Source organism: Papilio polytes, unplaced genomic scaffold (genome assembly GCF_000836215.1).
Source record: "Papilio polytes unplaced genomic scaffold, Ppol_1.0 DF824169.1, whole genome shotgun sequence".
Classification (NCBI taxonomy): domain Eukaryota; kingdom Metazoa; phylum Arthropoda; class Insecta; order Lepidoptera; family Papilionidae; genus Papilio; species Papilio polytes.
Window position 1 is genome coordinate 4940836 of NW_013525035.1, and position 22866 is coordinate 4963701.

Consider the following 22866-nt stretch of genomic DNA (forward strand, 5'->3'; position numbering starts at 1 on the left):
GGCCAGCTGCAGCGCGAACAGCGCGCGCACTGTGAACGCGTCCTCGCACGACGCGCGCCACGGCTCCACCAGCCACACGTCTATGTACTTCAAGTGGGCGGATTTACTGGAAACATTTACAAGTATACAAAGATGTGGCGCCATAAGTCAAAAAAAGGCGCCATGAACATAAAAAGGGGCGCCATGGATGCATAAATGGGCGCCATAAACTTATAAAAGGGCGCCATGAACACAAAAGGTGCCATAAATTTATAAAAGGGCAGCATAATCGTATAAAAGGGCGTCAGATGTAAAATGGCGCCATAAACTTATAAAAAGGCGCCATACATGCATACGGGCGCTAAAGGCAAAAAAGACGCCTTTTTTCATATGACTGTATTGCATTAGAGGGTACCGTTTATTAAAAAAAGTAGCCTACGTTACCCGATAGTTACATAGCTATTCATTGCTGCAAGAATTTTTAAAATCGGCCTAACAGTTTTTAAGTTATTTCGATATATACAAAAATACAAATCATTCGTCTTTATATCATTAGTATAGACTAGCTCTTGCTCGCGATTTTGTCCACGTGAAATTATAATAAAAAATAAATCCTACGTTACTGAGCGATAACGTAGCTTTTAAATGGTGCAAGAATTATTAAAAGTAGTTTTTGAGTTTTCAATACATACAAAAATACAAATCTTTCAACGTTATAATATAGAATTATAGTTTACCGTTCAACAGCCTTCATATCCAGCATATGGAAGTGTCGGCAGAGACAAACATTCTTGCCCACACAGAGAACATCGCGTACTATCCTTGTGTACTCCGCCGCGGAGGGGCGCTGCGCCCCGCGCCACGGGAACACCTGCTCACCCCCTTCCAGCTCGAACTCACACGTCTTGTATGGAGACTGCGGACTGAAGAATATTTTGGTTAATATTTTGGTCGCTGGAGCGACAGACTGCAAATATGTAAAAAAAAACCCGCATGCCAAGTGTTAAAAGGAGACGCACATAAAGTGGATATTTCCCCTTCCCCTCCTTTTTTTTTATAAGAAAATGGTAAAAAGGGAAAATAAACTATATTGAATCCTCCAGCACACTCGTCAGATTGTACGTGGAATTGCTCTCACTTGTGTTGGCTTTGTATTGGTGGCAGCAGACGACATTATACTGTCATCTCGCTTACTCTCAAAAGAAGTATGTGCATGCGTTATTGCCTGTCTCGCTCACTCTCAGAAAAAGTGTACGTGCGTGTGTTTCTATCTCACTCTGTGATGAATTTTGTGTGGCGTGTTACTGTCTCGCTCGCTCTGTGTGCGTGTGTGTCTCGCTCACTCTCTAAAGAAGTCAGTGCGGGGATGGTCGTCCCTGAAGCCGAGCAGCACGGTGTCGGGCTTCATGGCGCCGAGCCCCGCCAGGCGCGCCAGCTGCGCCGCGCCCTCGCGCACACTCCGCGCTAGGCATAGCTCTACGAACGCTTTCACCTACAAAAGTACAAAAATACATTATATAGACGTGACAGTAGCCAGGAATCAAAACTTTAACATTATCTAAGAAAATTCGTCGAGTTATCAATAAATAGACCAAAGAGTCACTATATGTCGTCTATTTTACTAACCTTATTATTATAAATGCGAAAGTTTGAATGGATGTTAGAGTTTATAGCCTAAACGGAACGGATCTTGATGAAATTTGGCATAAATGTAGAACAGTCTGCAAGAACACGTAAGATACTAAATTTTTTTTTAATTCTAAGTGGACGGAATCACGGGCGAAAACTAGTATAAAATATAAAAAGAGCAAAAAAAAAATTTTACACCGTACATTCTCTGAAATGTACTGTCAGTTGTTAAGTTTAGTGTTGTTTCCTGTCTTTGTATTGAAATAAAATGCTAGCTTTCGCCCGCGACTCCGTCCGTGTGGAATTAAAAAAAATGCCTATGTGTTCTTCCAGACTATCCTCTACATCTATGCCAAATTTCATCCAGATCTGGTTAGGCTACAAATTTTAACAAACATCCATACATCTAAACTTTCGCTTTTACATTAGTAAGATTAGTTAGACAGCGAGATTCTAATTTGGTCGGATTGTAAAGTCTACTTCACTGTCTATTGTCGATATTTCCCTTACCTTCAAGTGGTCTATCAACTTGAGCCAGTACTTGTGCTCCTCAGCCAGCGGGTCCCCGCTGCCGTCCAGCTCGCCCACACGCACGTGCCCGACTACGAACAAACCGCCCTGAAAACATAACAAATTATTTTCAGTGGTCCTAATTGACCTTGAGTGGTCCAAATTAATCCTAAGTGGTCTAAATGGAAAAAATGTAACAAAAAATTATCGAATGTAATAAAATTATGAAAAATAATAACAAAATTATTAGGAAATTATAATCTTAGTAATCTAAACTAGTTTTATCCCGTGACACCTTACGCAAGGAATTAAAAAAAGCAAAATTGAGTAGCTTATGAGTCATTCCAGACTATACATCTATGACAATCTTCGAAATCTCTAGTAAGGAACTCTAACAAACATCCATCCATCTAAACTATTGCATTTATAATATTAGTAAAAAGTAATATATGAAAGTTTAGATGGATGGATGTTTGTTATAAGATATCTCTAAACGGTTAAAGGATGATCATCTAGAATAACAAGTTATTTAATGAATTACTATTGTTTTTTTACAATATAAGATGGCAAACGAGCAAGCGGCCTGAATCCATCGAAATGGAAAGCGACCGCTGCTCATAGACATCCGCAATTGCAGATACGGACGCACAGAAGGGTACATTTCCCCTTCTTATGCGTCTCTTCACCGTCAAATTCACTTTTCCTTCCTATCCTTTCCTCTTAAGAAAAAGGTGGAAAGGAAAGGGACTAAAATTAGGCACCACACTCATCAGACTGTAGGCGGAATTGCTTCCACTTCACGCCTGTCATCGTTCACGATGTTAAAGCGGGCTCTACCACTGTAAAAAAGTTAGTGTATGTCATCTGGTAGTTTACCTTCTTCTGGTCGTTAACGAAGTCGATGAGCGGCGCAGCATGTCGCGGCGAGCTGACCAGCAGCAGCATCTGCGGCCGCCAGAACTTCACGTGCTCGCGGCGAGGGTCCAACAGCAGCAGGTACTTACGCACCTACAACAATACCAATTATATTTATTTGAAACTAGCTGTTCCCATCGGCTTCATCCACATGAAATTATGAATATTCTATATTGTCATGTTTACATTTGTCAAATTATCAATAGCAAATGTCAAAATGATATGACATGATGACAACCTTACTTGTTTGATGTTGGCAGCAACTTATGGTCTCTTTTCTACATTAGGATTTTTATCCAAATAATTTACCCCCTAAGTTTAATGGCGTGAAAATATATATCCTAAAGCGTGACGTAAGTGTAGGGCTTTTTATTAAAAAAAGTATTATTCAAAAATATGCTGTAATTGCTGACATCTTAGGCAACAAAGACGTGTGTGTTTACGCTTTATTATAATAGTATAGATACTAAATTGATTAGATAAATTTAGGTTTTTTTAGTACATAGGCATGTATTTATGGATTATACCCAACCGTCGCTTTGTCCCTACGTGGGGACAGATTATAAAAAAAAACATTCGTCCCACCTTCTGCGACGAAGGGACGGTTGGAATTTATTTTATTTCATAACGATGTCACCTGTCACCTTATTGGTGATAGACTACATGGTGGGACTGACAAAACTTTTTAGTCTCACGTGGGGACAGAGAGGGGTGACGGTTGGGAATAATCAGTATTTATTAATTCCTGTAAGTGTAAGAAAAACTACATTGATTCGATTAATTTCCTTTTTAGTATCTAGGCATTATAAATTTAATTGATTGAAAAGCAAAATGGTATCTTATTTATTAAAAAAGTGTATAATTAGGTACATAAATCTATTAATATAATAAGATATTAGCAAATATAGAATAGATAAATTTAATAAAAAACCCTAACACTTACGACACGCTATACGCTGATATTATGGTATCATTTAAGGGGTTAATAAATTGGAAAAAAAAATATGTTCAATTCCTGTTTTACGTAATATAAACAATAGTATCATACTAATTACATTACACTAGTTACACAAATATTATAAATATGAAAGTTTAGATGGATGGATGGATGAATGGATGGATGGATGAATGGATGGATAAATGGATGGATGGATGGATGAATGGATGGATGGATGAATGGATGGATAAATGGATGGATGGATGAATGGATGGATGGATGAATGGATGGATGGATGGATGAATGGATGGATGGGTGGATGGATGGGTGGATGGATGGATGGATGGATGGATGGATGTTAGAGTTTGCAGCCTAAACGGCTGAACGGATTGCGATAAAATTTGGTACAGATATAGAGAATAGTCTGGAAGAACACATAGGCTACTTACTTTGGTTTTTTATTCCACGCGGACGGAGTCGCTAGCGAAATGCAGTCGAAGTAAACTCCCCAGTGTACTTGCCAGCCGGGATGAAGAGTTTTTTTTTATAAGAGGTGGCAAACGAGCAAGCGGCCACCTGAATCCACCGAAATGGAAAGCGACCGCTGCCCATAGACATCCCAAAAGCATATATGTTGCCTACCTTTCATTGACGGAGGAGGCGACGCACATAAAGAGGATATTTCAACTTTCTATGTGTCTCCTCCACCGTCAAATCCACTTTTCCTTCCCACCTTCTCCTCTTAAAAAAAGGTGGAAAGGGACTAAAATTAGGCCTCCGGCACCACACTCATCAGACTGTACGCGGAATTGCTTCCACTTCACGCCTGTTTTCTGTGTGGTCGTGGTATTGCATCGGGAGAGCCGACCCTACAGTTCGATGATGTTAAAGCGGGCTCCACCACTGTTAAATAAAAGGGCTACCTGATGGAATATAAGCGCCTGACTGAGACTGCCCCAGTTGGGGTCGGCAGCGGCCGGGGACAGCAGATGCAGCGCCAGCACCAGCGCGGTGCAGGCCAGCGCGGCGGCCGCGGCGTACGCCGGCCGCAGCGCGAACACCAGCGCCGCGCTGCCGCACACGCCCAGCGCCGCGGACACCCACGAGAAGTATTTAAACGACGGCCTGTATTCAATACCGAATATTCATGTATTTCTTCTTTTTTTAAACGAATTAATAGAAAACTACCTATCTCTTACAGTGCTTATAACAAATGTATAACTAGCTTTAGCCCGCGACTCCATCCTCGTGGAATTAAAAAAATTAAAGCAAGTAGCTGTCTTCCAGACTATCCTCTACATGTATAACAATCATCGAGATCAGCAGTTTATGCCACAAATTCTAACAAACATCTATCTAAACTTTTATATATTTAAGATATATTACCTGAAATTAGGAGCCGAAGCTAGATCCAGACCGAGACAGGCCAAGTTAATTGCAAAATAACTCATTATGAACAGCACTGAATTCACCTGAAAAAAAAAACCATAAAATAAGTGAAACATATTTTTTTTACCAAAAATATTTTTTTTTAAATAATTGTACACTAACTTGAGCGATGGCATTCAATGACCCCGCCATGATGCCAATTTGCACCAACAGCCAGGATGTCATCACTGCCACCACGGGGTTGCCATTGCGTGACACCATCGGCCGGAGGAGAAAACCTTTAAGAAGATATTATGTAAAACCAAGAAATCTTAGTTCAGAAAAAAATAACCAATATTACTCCCACATACAACAAATTACTAATAAAATCAGCCCTGTCACGTTAAAAAATATATATGAAAACTGGCTTTTGCCCCAATTCCGTCCGCGCTAAATAAAAATAATTAAAAAAACAGTAACCTATGTGTTCTTACAGACTACATTCTAAATCTGTATCAAATTTGATCAAAATTCGTTGATACGTAGTAACATCCATCCAAACTCTCACTTTTACTAGATTTTGACCACGACTCCGGGCTGAATAAAAAAAAAATTTTAACCTATGTGTTCTTCCAGACTATTTACATCTATGACATTCATCGAGATCCGTTCAGCAGTTTACAAACTAACAAACATCCATCTAAACTTTTGCATTTATAATACAGAAGAACCGATAACTCAAACCTAGGTAACATAAAAACCTCTATAACTTCAAAAAATAACACGTTCCCTTCCCATCATAGCCCAAAACCTTATTTTTCTTATTATGTAAGATGGCAAACGAGCAAGCAGCCACCTGAATCTACCGTAATGGAAAGCGACCGCTGCCCATAAACATCCGCAAATGCAGATGCGTTGCCTACCCTTATTGACGGAGGAGGAGACGCACATAAAGATGACAATTCCCCTTCAATACGTCTCCTCCACCGTCAAATCCACTTTTCCTTTCAATTCTTTCCTCTTAAGAAAAGGGTGGAAAGGAAAAGGGACTAAAATTATGCCTCCGGCACCACTCATCAGGCGAAACACGGAATTGCTTCCACTTCACGCCTGTCTGTGGTCGTGGTATTACTGGGGGCGAGCCCTGCACTGCTAACATGTTAAAGCGGGCTCTACCACTGTTAAACTCTATCAATTAACCTCTAAAACATAGACCCTTGATAACTTAAAACCTCTATAACTTAAAATATTTTGTGTTTCCCTTGGACTTTAACTTATTGAGGTTCTACTGTAATCGATTATAGTAATACATATTTTATAACTTACCATATATGTCATCTTTAGCCAAAGCTTCCAACACTCTAGAAGCGCCAATCAAGTTTGACAGACCAGCGGAAAATGTTGCCAGCAACATACCTTTAAATAAATAATAGTTTGCGGTAAAACATTTTCTTATAAATCTATATAACCAATCGATTCCTTTTTAACATCAATTCATAACATGCGTATAGGACTTAGTTATTTTTCGGCGTGAAATGTAAAAATAATAATAAGGAAATTAAAAATATAGCCTATGTTACTCACAGCCAAATAACCTTTCTAACGGTGAAAGAATTTTTAAAATCGGTCAAATAGTTTTTGAGTTTATTTATTACAAACAAACAAAGTTTTCCCATTTTATAATATTAGTATAGAAGTATAGATTATTTCACCATAACAATAATTAAATTAACGCTTGAACATTCCACCAAATTCAAACGTAATCGAAAAGTTGCAAATGTCAGAAAAATCGCGAGATATAGATATCCAATGGTCTGTGTCTACCCCTCTAAGTTACACGCCTTATGTTATGTATATGTTTGTAATAACTTACCAACAGCAATAAACGGCGGCCATACATTAATAGGCAGTAAATATACGTAGTTATTCTGCAGCAGTTCCCTGGAGCAGGTGGCAGCGGACAGCAGGGTGAGCGCAGTATAGCAGAGGGCAGTAAACAATAACGCCCACAGCGTGCCCGCTGGTATACTGCGTGACGGTTGTTTCAACTCTCCTATATCATAAAATACTATAAAATAACTGTAAGCAGTGATGATCAATTTTTTTTTATAACATAAGGTGGCAAACGAGCAAGCGGCTACCTAAAACCGCCAAAATGGCGACCGCTGCCCATAGACATCCGCAATTGCAGATGCGTTGCCTACCCTTATACGACGGAGGAGGAGACGCACATAAAGAGAATATTACCCCTTCCTATGCATCTCCTCCACCGTCAAATCCACTTCCCCTTCCCATCCTGTCCTTATAAGAAAAGGGTGGTAAAGAGAAAGGGACTTAAATTAGGCCTCCGGCACCACACTAATCAGACGAAACACGGAATTGCTTCCATTTCACGCCTGTCTTCTGTGTGGTCGTGGTATTACTGGGGGCGAGCCCTGTAGTGCTAAGATGTTAAAGCAGCCACTACCACTGTTAATTTTTTACTACAAATTTACTTTACTAATTGTACTCTAAAATGTATTTTAGTAGCTAAACTTGCAAAATCATGCATTGCATCAACATGAGATCATATATTTCTACTCAAAAGCCATAGACTAAACAAAAATTTAGACAGAAATTATAAAATTCTACTCTATAGTTTATTACAGTAACCAGAAAGCATTAAATTCCAAAGTTTACGATATTAATCAGGGATTATCAAATCCACTCTAAACATGACCTAGACTATTCTCAAATAGACAAAGAAAATAAAAAAATCTACCTAAAGTTTTTTTTATGTCACAGTAATCATTAAATCATTACTAAAGTAACTATAAGTACCGCATAACACCTTAAAATAAGTGGTACTTGGGTAAGCCTGCTTCTATGTCTTATCTAACTTACACTAGTTATTCCATATAAATAAGCTCTCACCGCTCATATTAGCTCCCGCCATCACCCCAGTCACACCAGTGAACAGCACTCCGAAGACGGAGGCGAAGTTGACCTGGTCTCCGGTGCTGGTGCTGTAGTCCCGGCCGTATGAGGGGTACACATTGCTGTACAGCGTCTCCTTAGATAAACCGGTGTAGTGGAATGATGTGGTGTTCACCAGCTCGTTGGTATCAGGCTTATCTATCTGGAATTGGGGAATTCTATCATCTTAGTGATCCGAACCTAAGTAAGGTGACTTGGCCATAGTAAACGCCTAATGCTAATTGATATAATTTTGAAATTTTCTCAGATATGTATAGATATTAAGATGTTTTTCTTTACCATAGGAACATCGGATGAATGTAATTAAAAAAAAAATAAGTGGCACAAACGGAATTTCAATCTTTCATGGTCAATAAGACAATGTCTAAGGAAATTTCTAGAAAATCTACACTAAAAGGCTATTTAAGTAACTATAAGTATAATTAGAAGTATGCAAGTCTATTTTAAAATTAACTTCTAACTTTTGAGCATTTAAGGAAGCCTTTCTCTTTCCTTTCATTTTCTCTACCTGACAAAATCTTCTATTCATCCTCTTCTCTGTTTATTAACCTATTCTAAAAGTCTCCTAGTTAAGAAGCTAAAGCAACCCTGATTGATAAAGTAATTCTTAGCCATCAACAGTTCCCCTACCTTATCCTGCTACCGTAGGGTAGATTCACCGAGTTTTCGTCCTCCAAATATCCCTATCATCTCTTATCTCAGTCACTCTCTTCTTGATCATGTCACCTTTCAATCCATCCATCTCTTTCTATGTCTACCTCTACCGGTACCCATAGTTATAGTTATTCTTAGTGGGCCATAAATTCTTATTCTATTCCACTATGCTATGTTCACACTTACCATACCAGGGCTGGTAACAAAGAAGCTGATGAAAGCACTAGCAAGACACACGAGGACTGTCAGCCAGATGGCGAGGCTGGTGCGTGCGAACAATGATGCACCAGCCAGGGACACAGCCAGACCTAGCGCGTTCAGCACTGAACGGTACAGGAAACTGAACCACCAGCTGGTCGGAAGACCACTACTAGATCCGATCAAATATCCTATAAAATAAAAAAACTTGTTCAAATTCCCCTTTGGGCAGGGGACTGGTGTCCAAACTAGGGTACCCTGATAAATATTGAAAAACAATAAAGACGACTGAATCAAACAGTTATGAAAAGTTTGATACGAAATTTTAAAATAAAACATGAATAGAATCGTTAAGATAGGTTGTTCTGTCAGAAAATTTAAAAAACTAATTTTGAGATAAAAATGGCATTTTATGACAAAATGACACAAGGACTGACACGGGGGCGTTATGTGAAATAAATTATGCGAGCACACTAGCGCCATTGGGGAAGGCCTGTCTCCAACAATGGGCAAAGGCTGATGATACCACCGCCATCGTTCTGACATCAAAAAATTGTCACAAGATTATTTTCTGTCATGTCATGTTTTTATGCCATTTTCTATGTTTTATATTTTCCGTCTGAATTATGGCAACCCCTTTAACAGGCCAGACAACATTGTGTTACTTTATACAAAAACTTGTATATTGTTTTAAAATAATCAATACTTTGAACATTAATGTCATCAACTCACCGTTAGCTCCAAAATTTTCAACCAAGGCTTCAGTACAAGCAGATATGCACAACGCACTCGACACAACGTTTGCAAAAAAGAACAACGTACCAATCGCACCACCGAATTCTGGACCTAATGTCCTACTGATCATGACTGATTTTCCGTTAATTCATTATTGTAATACATTTTTTTTTATAATATCTTTAGATTTGCACCGAAACTCCACTGCGTGGAATTAAAAAATTGTAGCCTATGTGGTCAGGATATTTTCCTAAATTATTTTGGTTTGAGATTTTCATACTCCATATTAAACCCGCTACACACGATACTTTATCTGAATAGTCAGATGCTTCAGATTCTATTAGATAAATCTGAGCATGTTTTTTTTTTTAATATAAGGTGGCAAACGAGCAAGCGGCCACTGAATCCGCCAAAATGGCGAAGCAACCGCTGCCCGCCGCAACTGCAGACGTTGCCCACCCTTATCCGTCAGAGGAGACGCACATAAAGAGGATATCTCCCCTCCATATGCATCTCCTCCTCCGTCAAATCCATTTCCCCTTCCCATCCATGTATGGCTTAAACTATCTGTACTGTGCTAAATGAAGTCCCATAATTTAAGCATTCTAGAATAAGAGAATAAAATTTGTTTTATTTACAAAAGGATACAATATACACCTCCTCCTTTCACTGCTCCGTTGGTGGATATCGCACATATGGAAGTAACTGTGAAGATTACTATAAGATATGCCAGAGCAAACTGTCCTAATGTCACTAGTAGACCTGCATTCCCCACTAGGTAACCTAAAAAGAATAATAAAACCGTTTTCCACTACAATTTGATGCATGATATTGCTTGGCATGGCTAGTAGAAGAAATATAACCAACATTTATACTTATCTTATTAAGATTTGCATTTTTGTATGTAATGAAAGCTATAAAAACTATTAGTCCGATTAAAAAAACTCTTTACTATTATAAAATTACATTGACATTGAGTTCAGTATATTTAAGAGTAGATAATAACAAAGTAAATAAGTCAACAAATGAACCACAAATATTACATTTGTTGAATTAAATTAACTACTACAATGTATATTATCTATTGAAAACCACACAAAAATGTCTTAATATGCACTACATAAAACATTTAAGAAGTTATAATCTACAATTAAGGCTATCGGTCAAAATTATCTTCATTCAGGACCTGTCCCACTACTGGCTGATAGAGGCTCAGATAGCTTACAAAATTTACATATTTGTTATCTGACAATTTATAATATGGTGGGACAGGTCCTAAGTCTTAAATGATTAGTTAAAAGATTATTCAAGCATCAGATTTCATAGTAAATCTATAACTAATTTCCTACATTAGTGACTACTCTAAAAGTGATTACAAACTCACCCATCCTTATGAAGACTAAAGCACTGAACATAGACAGCACAACAGGACAGAAAACACCAGCAAATGTGCCCACCTTCTTAACTCCTGATGCTTCAGTCCTGAATTCACCAAATTCCACATACCCTGGAATATAGAAATAAATCATAAGAACAGATTGAAGATATATTATAACTCAACTAAACAAAACACAATTTTAAATACTTAATTATAGAACAAAACATATGTTTCCCGTTGAGCTAACCAACCAACCATTCAATTGGCAATGGGAATATTTCCCATTAGGCCGATAAAATCACAAACCAATTGGACAATAATGTACAAATTTCCCATTGAGCTGATAAACAGGTTGATAGTACCTTATCTATAGTAATATTATAAAGAGGAGAGATTTGTATTTTTGTATATATTAAAATAACTCGAAAACTACTGCACGTATTTCAAAAATTCTTTCACAATTAGAAAGCTTTTTTATCAACGAGTAATATAGGCTACTTCTTTAGTATTTTTTAAATTAGATGCAGGCGAAGTCGCGAGAAACAGCTAGTCTTCTATATTAAGAAATACCTCAAAATCTACTGAGCCGATTTCACCATTTATTGCACCATTAGAAAGCTATGTATCACTGAGTAACATAGGCTATATTTTACACGTGAACGAAGTCGCGAGCAACAGCCAGTATTACATAAAATAACCAACCTATAGACTTCTCAGCCATGACTGTATTTAATCGCTGTCAAGTCCATACTGATTGTAATTGAGTGCAACGCTTCAAAGACCTTGAAATGCAATTATTGCTGTTATTGTGTCAAGTTCAAGATAACATACATAATAATAAACAAAACTAACATTTGCCCGCGATTTAGTATACGCAGAATGACATCTGTGCCAAATTTCATCAAGATCTGTAAAGTACTTATGGAGATACGTAGTAACTTACATCCATCCATCCAAACTTTTTCATTTATAATATTAGTATGATATTATGGACATGACATGACACTTGTACTAAATATTGTTAAGTCTTTCATTGAGAAGTCATAGTGTGTCATTACTCATAGCGATTTATGACGTCATAGTTCTTACTAGACATGTAATTGCATACATGTATGAAACTCAAAATTTATGAGGGCTTATGGCTACTTGTGAATATGACGTCACAGGTCACACACTTATTTCAGGTGGAGAATAGCGCGCGAAGGGTACATCCTTCCCTGTCTACTTTAACACCCCCACTTTTTGTGTTGTGCACTGATTATATGAAAATATAGAGATTCTATCAACTTTGAATAGTGTTTCAACATGTTTTAATAAAAAACATTTATTTAAAGACTAAATTCTTAATATTGTTGTTCAAATCTCACCTTCTCCTGGAGGTCTTGGAGGAGGTGATCTGCCGAACCTCATTCTGAGTTTGTGCATGATCCCCGGCACTCGAGGACTGTTGATGCTCGGAGACAATGGGTCCAATGTATCCGCCATGACTGCTGGCTTCGTCACTGGAAAATAGAAACATACAGTATAAGAACTTGAGAACATAGACATTAAATTTGTGCTTATCTACATTTAAACTAATAATACTATAAACTAACTAGCTGTTCCCATGCGACTTCATCCGCATAAAATTATAAAAATTCCATTTTATTGTTCACATTTGTCAAATTATCAATTGCAAATGTCAAAATGACATGACATCCTGTCCATCCATGGCAATCTTGCTTCCTTGATGTTGGCAACAACTTATGGTCTCTTTCCCACATTAGGGTTTTTCTCCCAAATATTTACCCCTAAGTTTAACGGCGTGAAAATATATAGCCTAAAGCGTGACATAAGTGTAGGGCATTTTATTAAAAAAAAAAGAGTTATTCGATAATATGCTGTGATTGCTGACATATTAAGCACCAAAGTGTGTATTTACGCTTTATTATAATAGTATAGATACCTACTAATATTATAAAGAGGAAAGATTTGTATTCTTGTATGTATTGAAATAACTCAAAAACTACTGGGCCGATTTTAAAAATTTTCACACCATTAGAAAGAAAATTTATCTGTAAGTAACATAGGTTATATTTTATTATTACTAATGTTTAAGAAGTATTAATAAACATGATTCTGGACCACGGCGTTAAAAAAAAAAATAACTTTTCTTAGCTTATGCAGCCTAAATCATTAGAGATATATAAAAATGATGTATGAAAGAATTGTAGATCTCAAAAATTTGTATAGAATAGTCTGCGATGGCATATTTTAATCTTTAACAGTTTTCTTACAATAACCACTATTTGTTTATTGGTTTAAAAATGTTTCCCGCATACATTCAGTAGCTACCGATATAATACAACTAGGTGTTGCATGTGACTTTTATTGTATGAATCTCAAAATGTTCTAATGTAAACTTTTGCATTAATATTAGGATATCACTTCACTATATTAAACAATTTTCACAATGTAACTAGAACATAAATAGAATAACTGAATTAAGAAAATACTAAAACCTTCATGACACTTTCTTAAGACTGAAAATATACTAGATACATAAAAAAGTACCAATCGAATCGAAAACCTCCTTTGTGAAGTTTTTTTTATTCATTTAAATAACATTATGTACAGACAGTTATCAGTTGTCAATATATTATCTTAAACGGGATTTACCCACTATCTATATTTACTAAACTCACTTAGAAATATATCACCCATAACTAAACTGCTTTGTAACACTAGTCCAATGTTACTGAGAGGAAATACTAACATAATTGTATTAAATTACCTTCAACACTTCTTGTTTACCTCATATCTCATTATGATTGCATGAATTATATAAACACTTACAATAGTCCATGACTTTTTTGCGCGTAACAAAACCTTAGTAAATAGCCTATGTTCTTCTAGATTGTTATACATTTATGCCAAATTTAATTAAGATCCGTTCAGCAATTTAGCCTAAATTCAAACATCCATCTAAACTTTCTCATTTATTATATTAGTATGATATTCATATTGTATTAATTACTACTTAATTGTCCACTTTACTAATGCGAATTTGGAATTTTTGATACATAACAGATAGCTTCTCTTTTCATAGAGTCCAGAAGATTACCAACACCATCCTAAGAGGGATAAGTGACAAGCCTAACTGCCTGATCATTGGACATTGGCTACATGCACACAGCTGACATTAGGTCATGTAATAATTAGATCTAGTGTTCAGGATATAAATATTTTGTCAATTAAAATATTCAGTTACGTGTAATTTATGTTACAAGTTTTTAAAAAAATAACTAAAATTACAGATGCACGTTTTTTTGCCAGAAATGTATCATTATATGTTCCAAGGAGAATGTTCGTTATGAATGTGAAAGAGTACATTGGTAGAGGTAGACCTAAAAAGAGATGGATGGATTGCGTAAAAGGTGACATGATCAAAAAGGTAGTGATGGCCATGATGATGTATGATAGGGTTATGTGGAGGACAAAAACCTGTTGCGCCGACCCTATGAGAGTAGGATATGGAGAAAGAAGATGAAATGTACTATTATGTTTGTTTTACATAAGATTTTCTTAATTTCACATGAGTAATTGTTTAATTTATTTTATGTATGTGTGACCTAATTACGTAATTAATAAATCTATGTTATAAATACAGCTGGCATATGACTCAGATTCACAAAAACTTTACAAAGAACAAAAGCAGATACATTACATTTTTATTTAACTACAGAATATTATGGACCAATTTTATTTACACTAAAACTAGCTGTCCACTTTTACTGCTTTGACATGGAATTAAAGAAAAAGTTAGTCTATGTGTTCCTTGATAGAATGCTCTACATCTATGTCAAATTTCAGGTGATATGTAGTAACAAACACCCATCCATCCAAACTTTTGCATTTATAATAGTAAAATATAAATTATAAATAATTTGGGTATTAGTTGACATTTTTAACAACATTCCATTTTAAATTAAAACTAAAATTAAGTCAGTTTAACATAATACATGGTAACTAACACTAATGCATATTCTTATGTGTAATACTGCAATTTTATGAAGTGTTCTTCTAGTAATCATTTGGAATTTTTAATACACATATTCAGGAATAGCAATCTGCTCTAGCTTTGCCTTAGTGACAAAGATTTTAACATCCCATACCCTTCTACAATTAAAAAGCCTATTTTACTCAATGACGGTTTAGCTTTCTAATGGCGAAAGCATTTTAAAAATTCACTCAGTAGGTATTCAACTATCAAACATTTCTTCCTTATATTAGTATAGACACCTATGCTATGTATTGTAATTTTTTTCAGTATAGAGAAAATAATATGACCAATGTAATGCAAAAAACGCCAAGATTGAACGTACATTTGTATACTAAGATCAATTTCCTCTTGTATAACATTTTGGCCTACATATTCATGGCTAAGCGTTCTAACAATGAAAAAATGCTGTATCAACAAAATTAGGCTTCCCACTTCAAATATGCGTCAGACATCCTGTATGCAAAAACCTTTGTTATAACAATATTGATAAACTTACCTTATATCAGAGTTATAAAAAATCGTCACACCAAAAACCAACACCGTTAATTTTTAGTCATAGTGTATCTTTGTTTTTGTTTGCAAAAAGTTTTGAAAACACCCAGAATGTATGTCAAGGGAAGAAACGAAATGACAATTTTCAATTCGACAAAAACAGTACGATTGACATTTGACAGTGACAACAGAAACGACTCTTTCGCAGATTATGTAACTTTTTGTAGTCTATGATTTTCTTCTATCCCCAAATATCCTCTATATTTGGCGATTTAAGGATTTGCAAAAAGAAATAGGGTAAACCAAGACAAACATCCATGTATGCAACGGGTAAGAGAGGAAGTGGCCGTAGTGTCGTATCAGGATCTCAATAGAATGGCACAAGAGGGGTAAGTCTGGAAGTTGTTCCACCGACAAGATAGACTTAAGAGATGGCCAAAATCTTATACGATTAAATAGAACATTTAATGATTCAGCTACAAAACCATTTTCAAATATTGACAAAAAATTAGATTATGAGGTTTCAGAGCAATAATTTACGGTCTATATGACTGTGACAAAGGAAAATGTAGGAATGGATTCAGGGAAATTAAAATAAAGCTTTACTTAGAAAACTTGTTTATTTGATGACCGACAATGGTTGCATTTTAAATGCTTGTGTAGAACCAAGCTTGAAACATTTGTTACCATACATTTTTCACTGGATTCAATTATGTATTTTTAATAGAAAATTACAAAGAGTGAAATTCACTGTTACTGTGTTTTAAACAAACACTTCAATTACTTATACTAACTTAATTAATTGGAATTACATTAACATTATATTCTATCTAGGGATTCTAACATTATGATGCTGTTCCCTCTGATTACCTGAAACAAAACAATAAAAAAATACTTCAAAACACTTTATTTGAATATATTTCTTACGGTGAAGGAAAACATTGTGATGAAAACTGCACATATTTGAGAAATTCAAAGATATGTTTGTCAACCCGCACTAGGCCAGTGTGGTTGACTAAGTCCTAGTCATCCCAACTGAGGGTAGGCTCCAAGCCCCTAAGTGGGGACATACAGAAAGCTGTTGAGGATGAATATAGTTTATACTACAAATATTTTTTATATTGAAAGTACTTGTCAGGTGTGACTGAATGTAACTCTACATCCTAACAAAGATTAATAGAACGCTATTGATGTTTTAATCAAACAGTTTTATATTTAAACTGTGCATTAAGTTTTTTTTGTATAAAACTGAAAAAAAAAAAATTCCGAAGTGTTGCCTACCTTTAGCCCAACATGCGATGGGATATACAGAGTCGATATTTTCCCTATCTATGCATCCCATGCAAAAGAAATAAATCATGAACGATAACAGTTTTAGGTATACAACATTAGAAAGAAAAAAAGACAGTATATGAAAAGTGAAAGATGAAAACATAATCTTGGACTTTTTTTCCTTTAAGATCTTTTTCCTATTAGTCTATGTAAAATGAGAATAAATGACATACAATGGTTTGCTATGGTCTGAAAAATTGTTATTGTAATATACTTATTTGTATACTTACAACCATTCCGATGTTATTCCTTTGTCCATCTTTACATTCTTCAACTGACTCATCTAAGACCAGGTTCATGAAAGGATCGAATCCTCGAAGGACACCAGTTACTGCTCGACCTGCGTTTAACTTTATAGACAATTTCTTGTCCATGAACCTTAAAGAAAACATTAAAACATTCTGATGAATGAAAAAAATATATAAACAAGGAAACAACAATTTGCAGGTTATTTTTATGCGTCCATACCGCCAATTTATAAAACATTAATATTCATAAAAGTGTGCTTACTTCTTCAATTCTGGTGGGTGAGCCTTCGACATTTTGAATTATTGAATGTGTTTAGTTAACTTGTTAAATAAAATAAAACAAGACGCTTCGCTAGGCCGGTAATAGAATAAAAATCTATCAGATTTCGAGAAATGCCATCTGCCATAACCACCATAGGTAAAAAATATGTCAAAAGAGTTTTTGAACGTGCCTTAATTGTTCAACATTTAATATTAAGCAAAACAACACCTAACAGACTATTTGATATTTTTTATATAAAGTAACACAACTATTCCAAAATTCAACGATATGAAAAGTTAAAACATATTTTGAATTTCTGAAATCTCAAGGATAATAAATGCTCGGTCGTCAAAACTGATTTAGTTTCTGAACGTATATTGTTTCAGGTGCTTTCAGTGTTGCTGTATAGAATTATGATTGAACCAGATGGATCTCCTAAAATCTTTAAAAAAGACTGAAAATATTCATTACAAGGCTAAATCGTAACATTCTTTGACAATTAATAGTTGAAACGCAAATGAGCCCTAATCTATAAAGGAATTCGCTTAATTTAAAAAACTTCGTAAAATTACCATTGATAAAAAAATTAAATAAAAATAATGCGGCAATATTAGATAGTACACTACTGCCATCTGTTGCTCGAATAAATGAATAGGTATGTAATTTAGTAGCATAATCAATACTAATATGAGATACGTATGTCTATGCTAGCAATCAACAATAGCAACAAGTAGACAGCTGGGAGGATGGATGCTGTAAAGATACCCATCCTATTCGCATATAAACAGTCACGTTTTGTTTTCTAAATATGGTACTTTAATATTTTTATGTAACATACGATAATAGTGGAATAGTTAGTGTTTGTGCATTTGGAATAAAATGGATGAATCCGGTATCGATATGGGATTCGATCTCGCCTCCTTCTTGTCAAACGACTATCATGCTGACCACATCTTGGATGAGATGACAGCAGCACAGCATCAGGACTTCATGTACTACGAGCTGAAGTCGAAAGCGGTGCCAGTGACAGAAAGGTGAGTGGCGCCTTCAATTAGCACGTGATAAAGTTTTAACATGATTTATTACGAATATTTTTAGCACATATTCATGTACGAGGAACAATTTCACCAAAGCCGAAGCGCTCGCGACCCTGAAAACTTGACTTGGCAAAGCCCCCAGATTTGCTATGTTTACTTCCATTTGCTGTACTAAATATTTCGCGAGCATTCCTGTCTGTTTTTTAGGCGAGTGATCACTTTCTCATTTCCTTAAGATTATTTACACATTTAAACAACAAAATACACATATTTTGATTTGTAATTAAATATTGTATGACATTGAGAAATAAACAAATGAAACAAATGAAACAAAATTTTTCCCGCCTTTATTTTAAATACTCGGAAATGTCATATTTTTAATTAAACTACAATATCAAATGATTTGTTACAACAAAACGTGTGATTTGAAGAGGATTTGTTGATATTGTGGAATACAACGACTACTTTCAAAATTGACCCCGTTTTATTTATTTGAAAGCGACGCGAGTGGAATTTAGTATGAACCTTTAAAACGTAGTAAAGGCACTAAATATAACCTAACCATACCTGACACGGAACTCTTCGTTTATAATTTGAAATTAGAATTCATTCATTGTTACTTTTTTTATAATCAACCAGTTCTGATAGTTACTCTTTGAAATGTTAGCAAACTGTATTCTTTTTTGTTTTAAAATTTAAATTGTAATTGTTTGTTCTTTGCTAACCTTTAATAAGAGTGCATAAAAATCAAAAAGTGTTTATAGACTTCAAAAAAGCGTACGATAGGTTACCGACAGGAGTTCGATGAGCTCTGAAACTGGCAAAAAACTAACATTACCCATCAATAAGTCTGGCAAAAAAATTGAGGTCAATGACCTTTAATAATCTATGTTACTTAATTTGTCAATAATTCTTCAATGTATGTTATCACAACAACTTTAAAAAGATACATTATCTTTAGTAGATTTATCTATTTAAAGTATAAAAATATCGAGATACATAAGATAAAATGAATTTATTCCAAAACAAACCCATCACTTTTTTAAAGATGTACTCAATGCCTATTTTTTAAAATGAAACATTCGCGTAAAATTTTCCTTACTGCCTACTCTTATTTCGTTTATGAGACATATACGTAAGACTGGACTAATCTGGAATCAAGGCAGTAAGACTACTGTCTAGACTTTCTAAATACGAGTGCTACAAGTTTAGATCGCATTAAATTTTTATAAATCTAGAACAAACAAAAGGCGTGTATTTACTCTGTGGCAGGTTAATTAATAACCGTGCTGTGTGAACTGGCTGGAATTACGTTCGTTGTTCGCCAATTGTTTTTTTAATATCCATAGACAACGGTAATTCAATGCATATTCTCGTCTTGTCTATGATTTACTCGACTGAGAAAGGGGTAATGCTTTTTTTTATTGTTTTATTACGATCTGTGTATCTAGAAGTATTTAAACAAAAAGCAGTGTTTCGATATTGTGTAAAAAACAAACTTTTTAATAAAAAAACAAAACCGACTTCCAAACAAAATATACTAAAATCAAAATATTCTCAAAAACAGTCTACTAAAAAGTAACGATATAATTCCTTGAAAATAGTAAACCTACCTTATTGTAACTGTTATGTCTATATTGTACAATTATTAGTACTAATATTATAAAGACGAAAACTTTGTATTTTTGTATGTATTGAAATAACTCAAAAACCACTGGGTTGATTTTAAAAATTCTTTCACCATCAGAAAGGTAATTTATCTGTGAGTAACATAGGCTATATTTTATTACTACTAATGTTTAGGAACTATTAATAAACATCGTGTTTCTGGACGCCGGCGTTAAAAAATAACTAAACTTTAACTTTTCTCGGCTTACGCTGCCTAAACCGTTAGTCATATATAATAACTAGCTGTTCCCGTGCGACTTCATCCGCATAAAATTATGAAAATTTAATTTTATTGTTTACATGTTTCAAATTATCAATTGCAAATGTCAAAAGGATATGACGATGACAAACTTTGGCAACCTTACTTCCTTGATGTTGGCAGCAACTTATGGTCTCTTTCCCACATTAGGGTTTTTAACAAAAATATTTACTTCCTAAGTTTAATGGCGTGAAAATATATAGCATAAAGCGTGACGTAAATGTAGGGCTTTTTATTAAAAAATGATTTATTCAAAAATATGCTGTAATTGCTGACATCTTAGGCAACAAAGAGGGTGTTTACGCTTTATTATAACAGTATAGATTAAGAATTTTAAAGTAGTGTGTTAGTCGTTTTTTTATTACAGTTATTTATTTAAATTCCAATAAACATGAGTTAAGACATTCATCTCCAATCAAATCAGTAAATGCACAGTACTAATGGTCTCCTTATCTTACCGTTATACAACATAAGTCAAACATTGATATCGCTTTAAACAATTAAAAGAATTGTTTAAACATAAAGAAGTTCTTGTTAGATGAAGTAAATACATTTGGCGATATTAGTCAAAATATGTCTTGGTATTGATTCGATGAAAAGGTTTTACGATGACCCATAAAAGATAATTCGTGCCTTGTTCTTTAAATCTACACTATTATAATAAAGCGTAAACACACACTTCTTTGTTGCCTAAGATGTCAGCAATTACAGCATATTTTTGAATAATCCTTTTTTAAATAATAAAACCCTACACTTACGTTACGCTCTAGGCTATATATTTTCACGCCATTAAACTTAGGGGGTAAATATTTCGAATAAAAATCCTTATGTGGGGAAGGTATCATAAACTACAAGCTGCCAACAGTAATGAAGCAGGGTTATTATAGTAACGGTAATTTTTACATTTACAAATGAGAATTTGACAAATGTAAACAATAAAATAAAGTTTTTATAATTCCACGCGGATGAAGCCGCACGGAAACAGTGGTGAATAAAACTAGTAAAAAATTGCCTCACGGTTTTTTAACACATTGAATTTAGTTCTACAATCATTCAAAACATTTTGAGCACATCTTTGTCTAAACAATCGCACAACTGTTGTGCGATTGTCGATTGTTTCGCAGCCAATTCAACTGTTTAGTTGCACAACTAAAAATCGAGTAGTGTAACCTCCATAAGCTCATAGAAATCAAATCGAGTAAACAGTTGTGCGATAGTTCAGTCAAACGTGTGCGCTCTTAGTCGTACGGAAAACTCGCTAATGACATAACAGTTCTGTCAGTCAAACAAAAAACTTGGCATTGAATCAAAACAACTTGTATACAGACAGAATTTCTCTGAAATCAAGTCTATTAGTATTGCAAAAGCCGGAATTATGCTTTAACTGCTTTCATATTACGGAATCAAGTTTAAAGATGGATGGATAGCTTGAAAGGGATCAAGAAGGGAATGACAGATGACGGAAGATAGGTTAACATGGAGGACGAATACTTTGTTAGCCCCTTTGGTATATACGGTCCATCAAACGAAGAGCGTCAGTGCCTCAGGGATTCAAGCATTTAATAATAATCTATAGATCCTGCGTTCGAATCCTGACATGTATCAATGTGATTCGAATTACATCATCATCATTATCATCTCCCCTGCCTTATCCTACTCCCGTAGGGTCGGCTCACCGGGTTTTCGTCCTCCAAAGTACTCTATCATCCGTCATCTCAGTCATCACTCCCTTCTTGATCATGTCACCTTTCACGTAATCCATCCATCTCTTTCTAGGTCGATAGATAGGTAGGGTGATTCGAATTACATATAAACATATATACCTGACGTTCTTACAGTGCAGGAAAACATCGTAATGCAATCTGCATATGTCGGCGAAAATTCAAAGATATATGTGAAGTCTACCAACACGCCGCGCCAGCGTAGTTGTCTATGTCACCCCTCAGGGTATATACGATTCACACAACACAATTGTTGGTTTCCATTGGTATTAAGTGAACGTGTTCATTCACACTGTCCTACACCCATGAGCGAATATGATATCCTTCGCCATTGTTATTTAAAAACAAAGATATTTAACATTTCTCAGTACTCAGATGACATCATTTGATATGTTCTTGCATAAACATTTCAGAATATGGAATCGATTCTTGATCTATTTAGCGAGCGTTCGCACGGACGCGAAAACGCTAGGCGGTAACTATGTGTCAAAATAGAACGTATGGGATTGTATGAAGCTGTTCATAC

The 22866-nt window shown here is 35.3% G+C and overlaps 3 protein-coding genes across 3 annotated transcripts in view; 1 reads left to right on the top strand and 2 right to left on the bottom strand.

The window, feature by feature from the left end:
- LOC106111290 (solute carrier family 12 member 9) overlaps positions 1–15979 on the bottom strand; it is a 21949-nt gene extending 5970 nt beyond the window's left edge. Inside the window, exons 1-17 of the mRNA XM_013293317.1 lie at positions 15818–15979; positions 12647–12781; positions 11286–11408; positions 10550–10684; positions 9899–10033; positions 9155–9357; positions 8252–8456; positions 7212–7391; positions 6665–6754; positions 5522–5637; positions 5357–5442; positions 4894–5095; positions 2995–3126; positions 2119–2226; positions 1323–1471; positions 717–902; positions 4–106 (exon numbers count right to left, since the gene is read on the bottom strand). Of these exons, the coding sequence (XP_013148771.1) occupies positions 4–106; positions 717–902; positions 1323–1471; positions 2119–2226; positions 2995–3126; positions 4894–5095; positions 5357–5442; positions 5522–5637; positions 6665–6754; positions 7212–7391; positions 8252–8456; positions 9155–9357; positions 9899–10033; positions 10550–10684; positions 11286–11408; positions 12647–12764 (2271 nt within the window). The 5' untranslated portion in view covers positions 12765–12781; positions 15818–15979. The remainder of the gene's footprint in view (positions 1–3; positions 107–716; positions 903–1322; positions 1472–2118; positions 2227–2994; positions 3127–4893; positions 5096–5356; positions 5443–5521; positions 5638–6664; positions 6755–7211; positions 7392–8251; positions 8457–9154; positions 9358–9898; positions 10034–10549; positions 10685–11285; positions 11409–12646; positions 12782–15817) is intronic.
- Positions 15980–16414: 435 nt separating this feature from the next.
- LOC106111319 (probable small nuclear ribonucleoprotein G) lies at positions 16415–17798 on the bottom strand. Its single transcript, XM_013293346.1, has 3 exons — positions 17656–17798; positions 17376–17523; positions 16415–16683 (listed from the first exon to the last, which is right to left on the bottom strand). The coding sequence occupies exons 1-3, from the start codon at positions 17685–17687 to the stop codon at positions 16633–16635; spliced, it is 231 nt and encodes a 76-aa protein (XP_013148800.1). The 5' UTR covers positions 17688–17798; the 3' UTR covers positions 16415–16632.
- Positions 17799–18356: 558 nt separating this feature from the next.
- LOC106111291 (transcription factor EB) overlaps positions 18357–22866 on the top strand; it is an 84700-nt gene continuing 80190 nt past the window's right edge. The window contains exon 1 of the mRNA XM_013293318.1: positions 18357–18689. Coding sequence (XP_013148772.1) covers positions 18535–18689 — 155 coding nt within the window. The 5' untranslated portion in view covers positions 18357–18534. The remainder of the gene's footprint in view (positions 18690–22866) is intronic.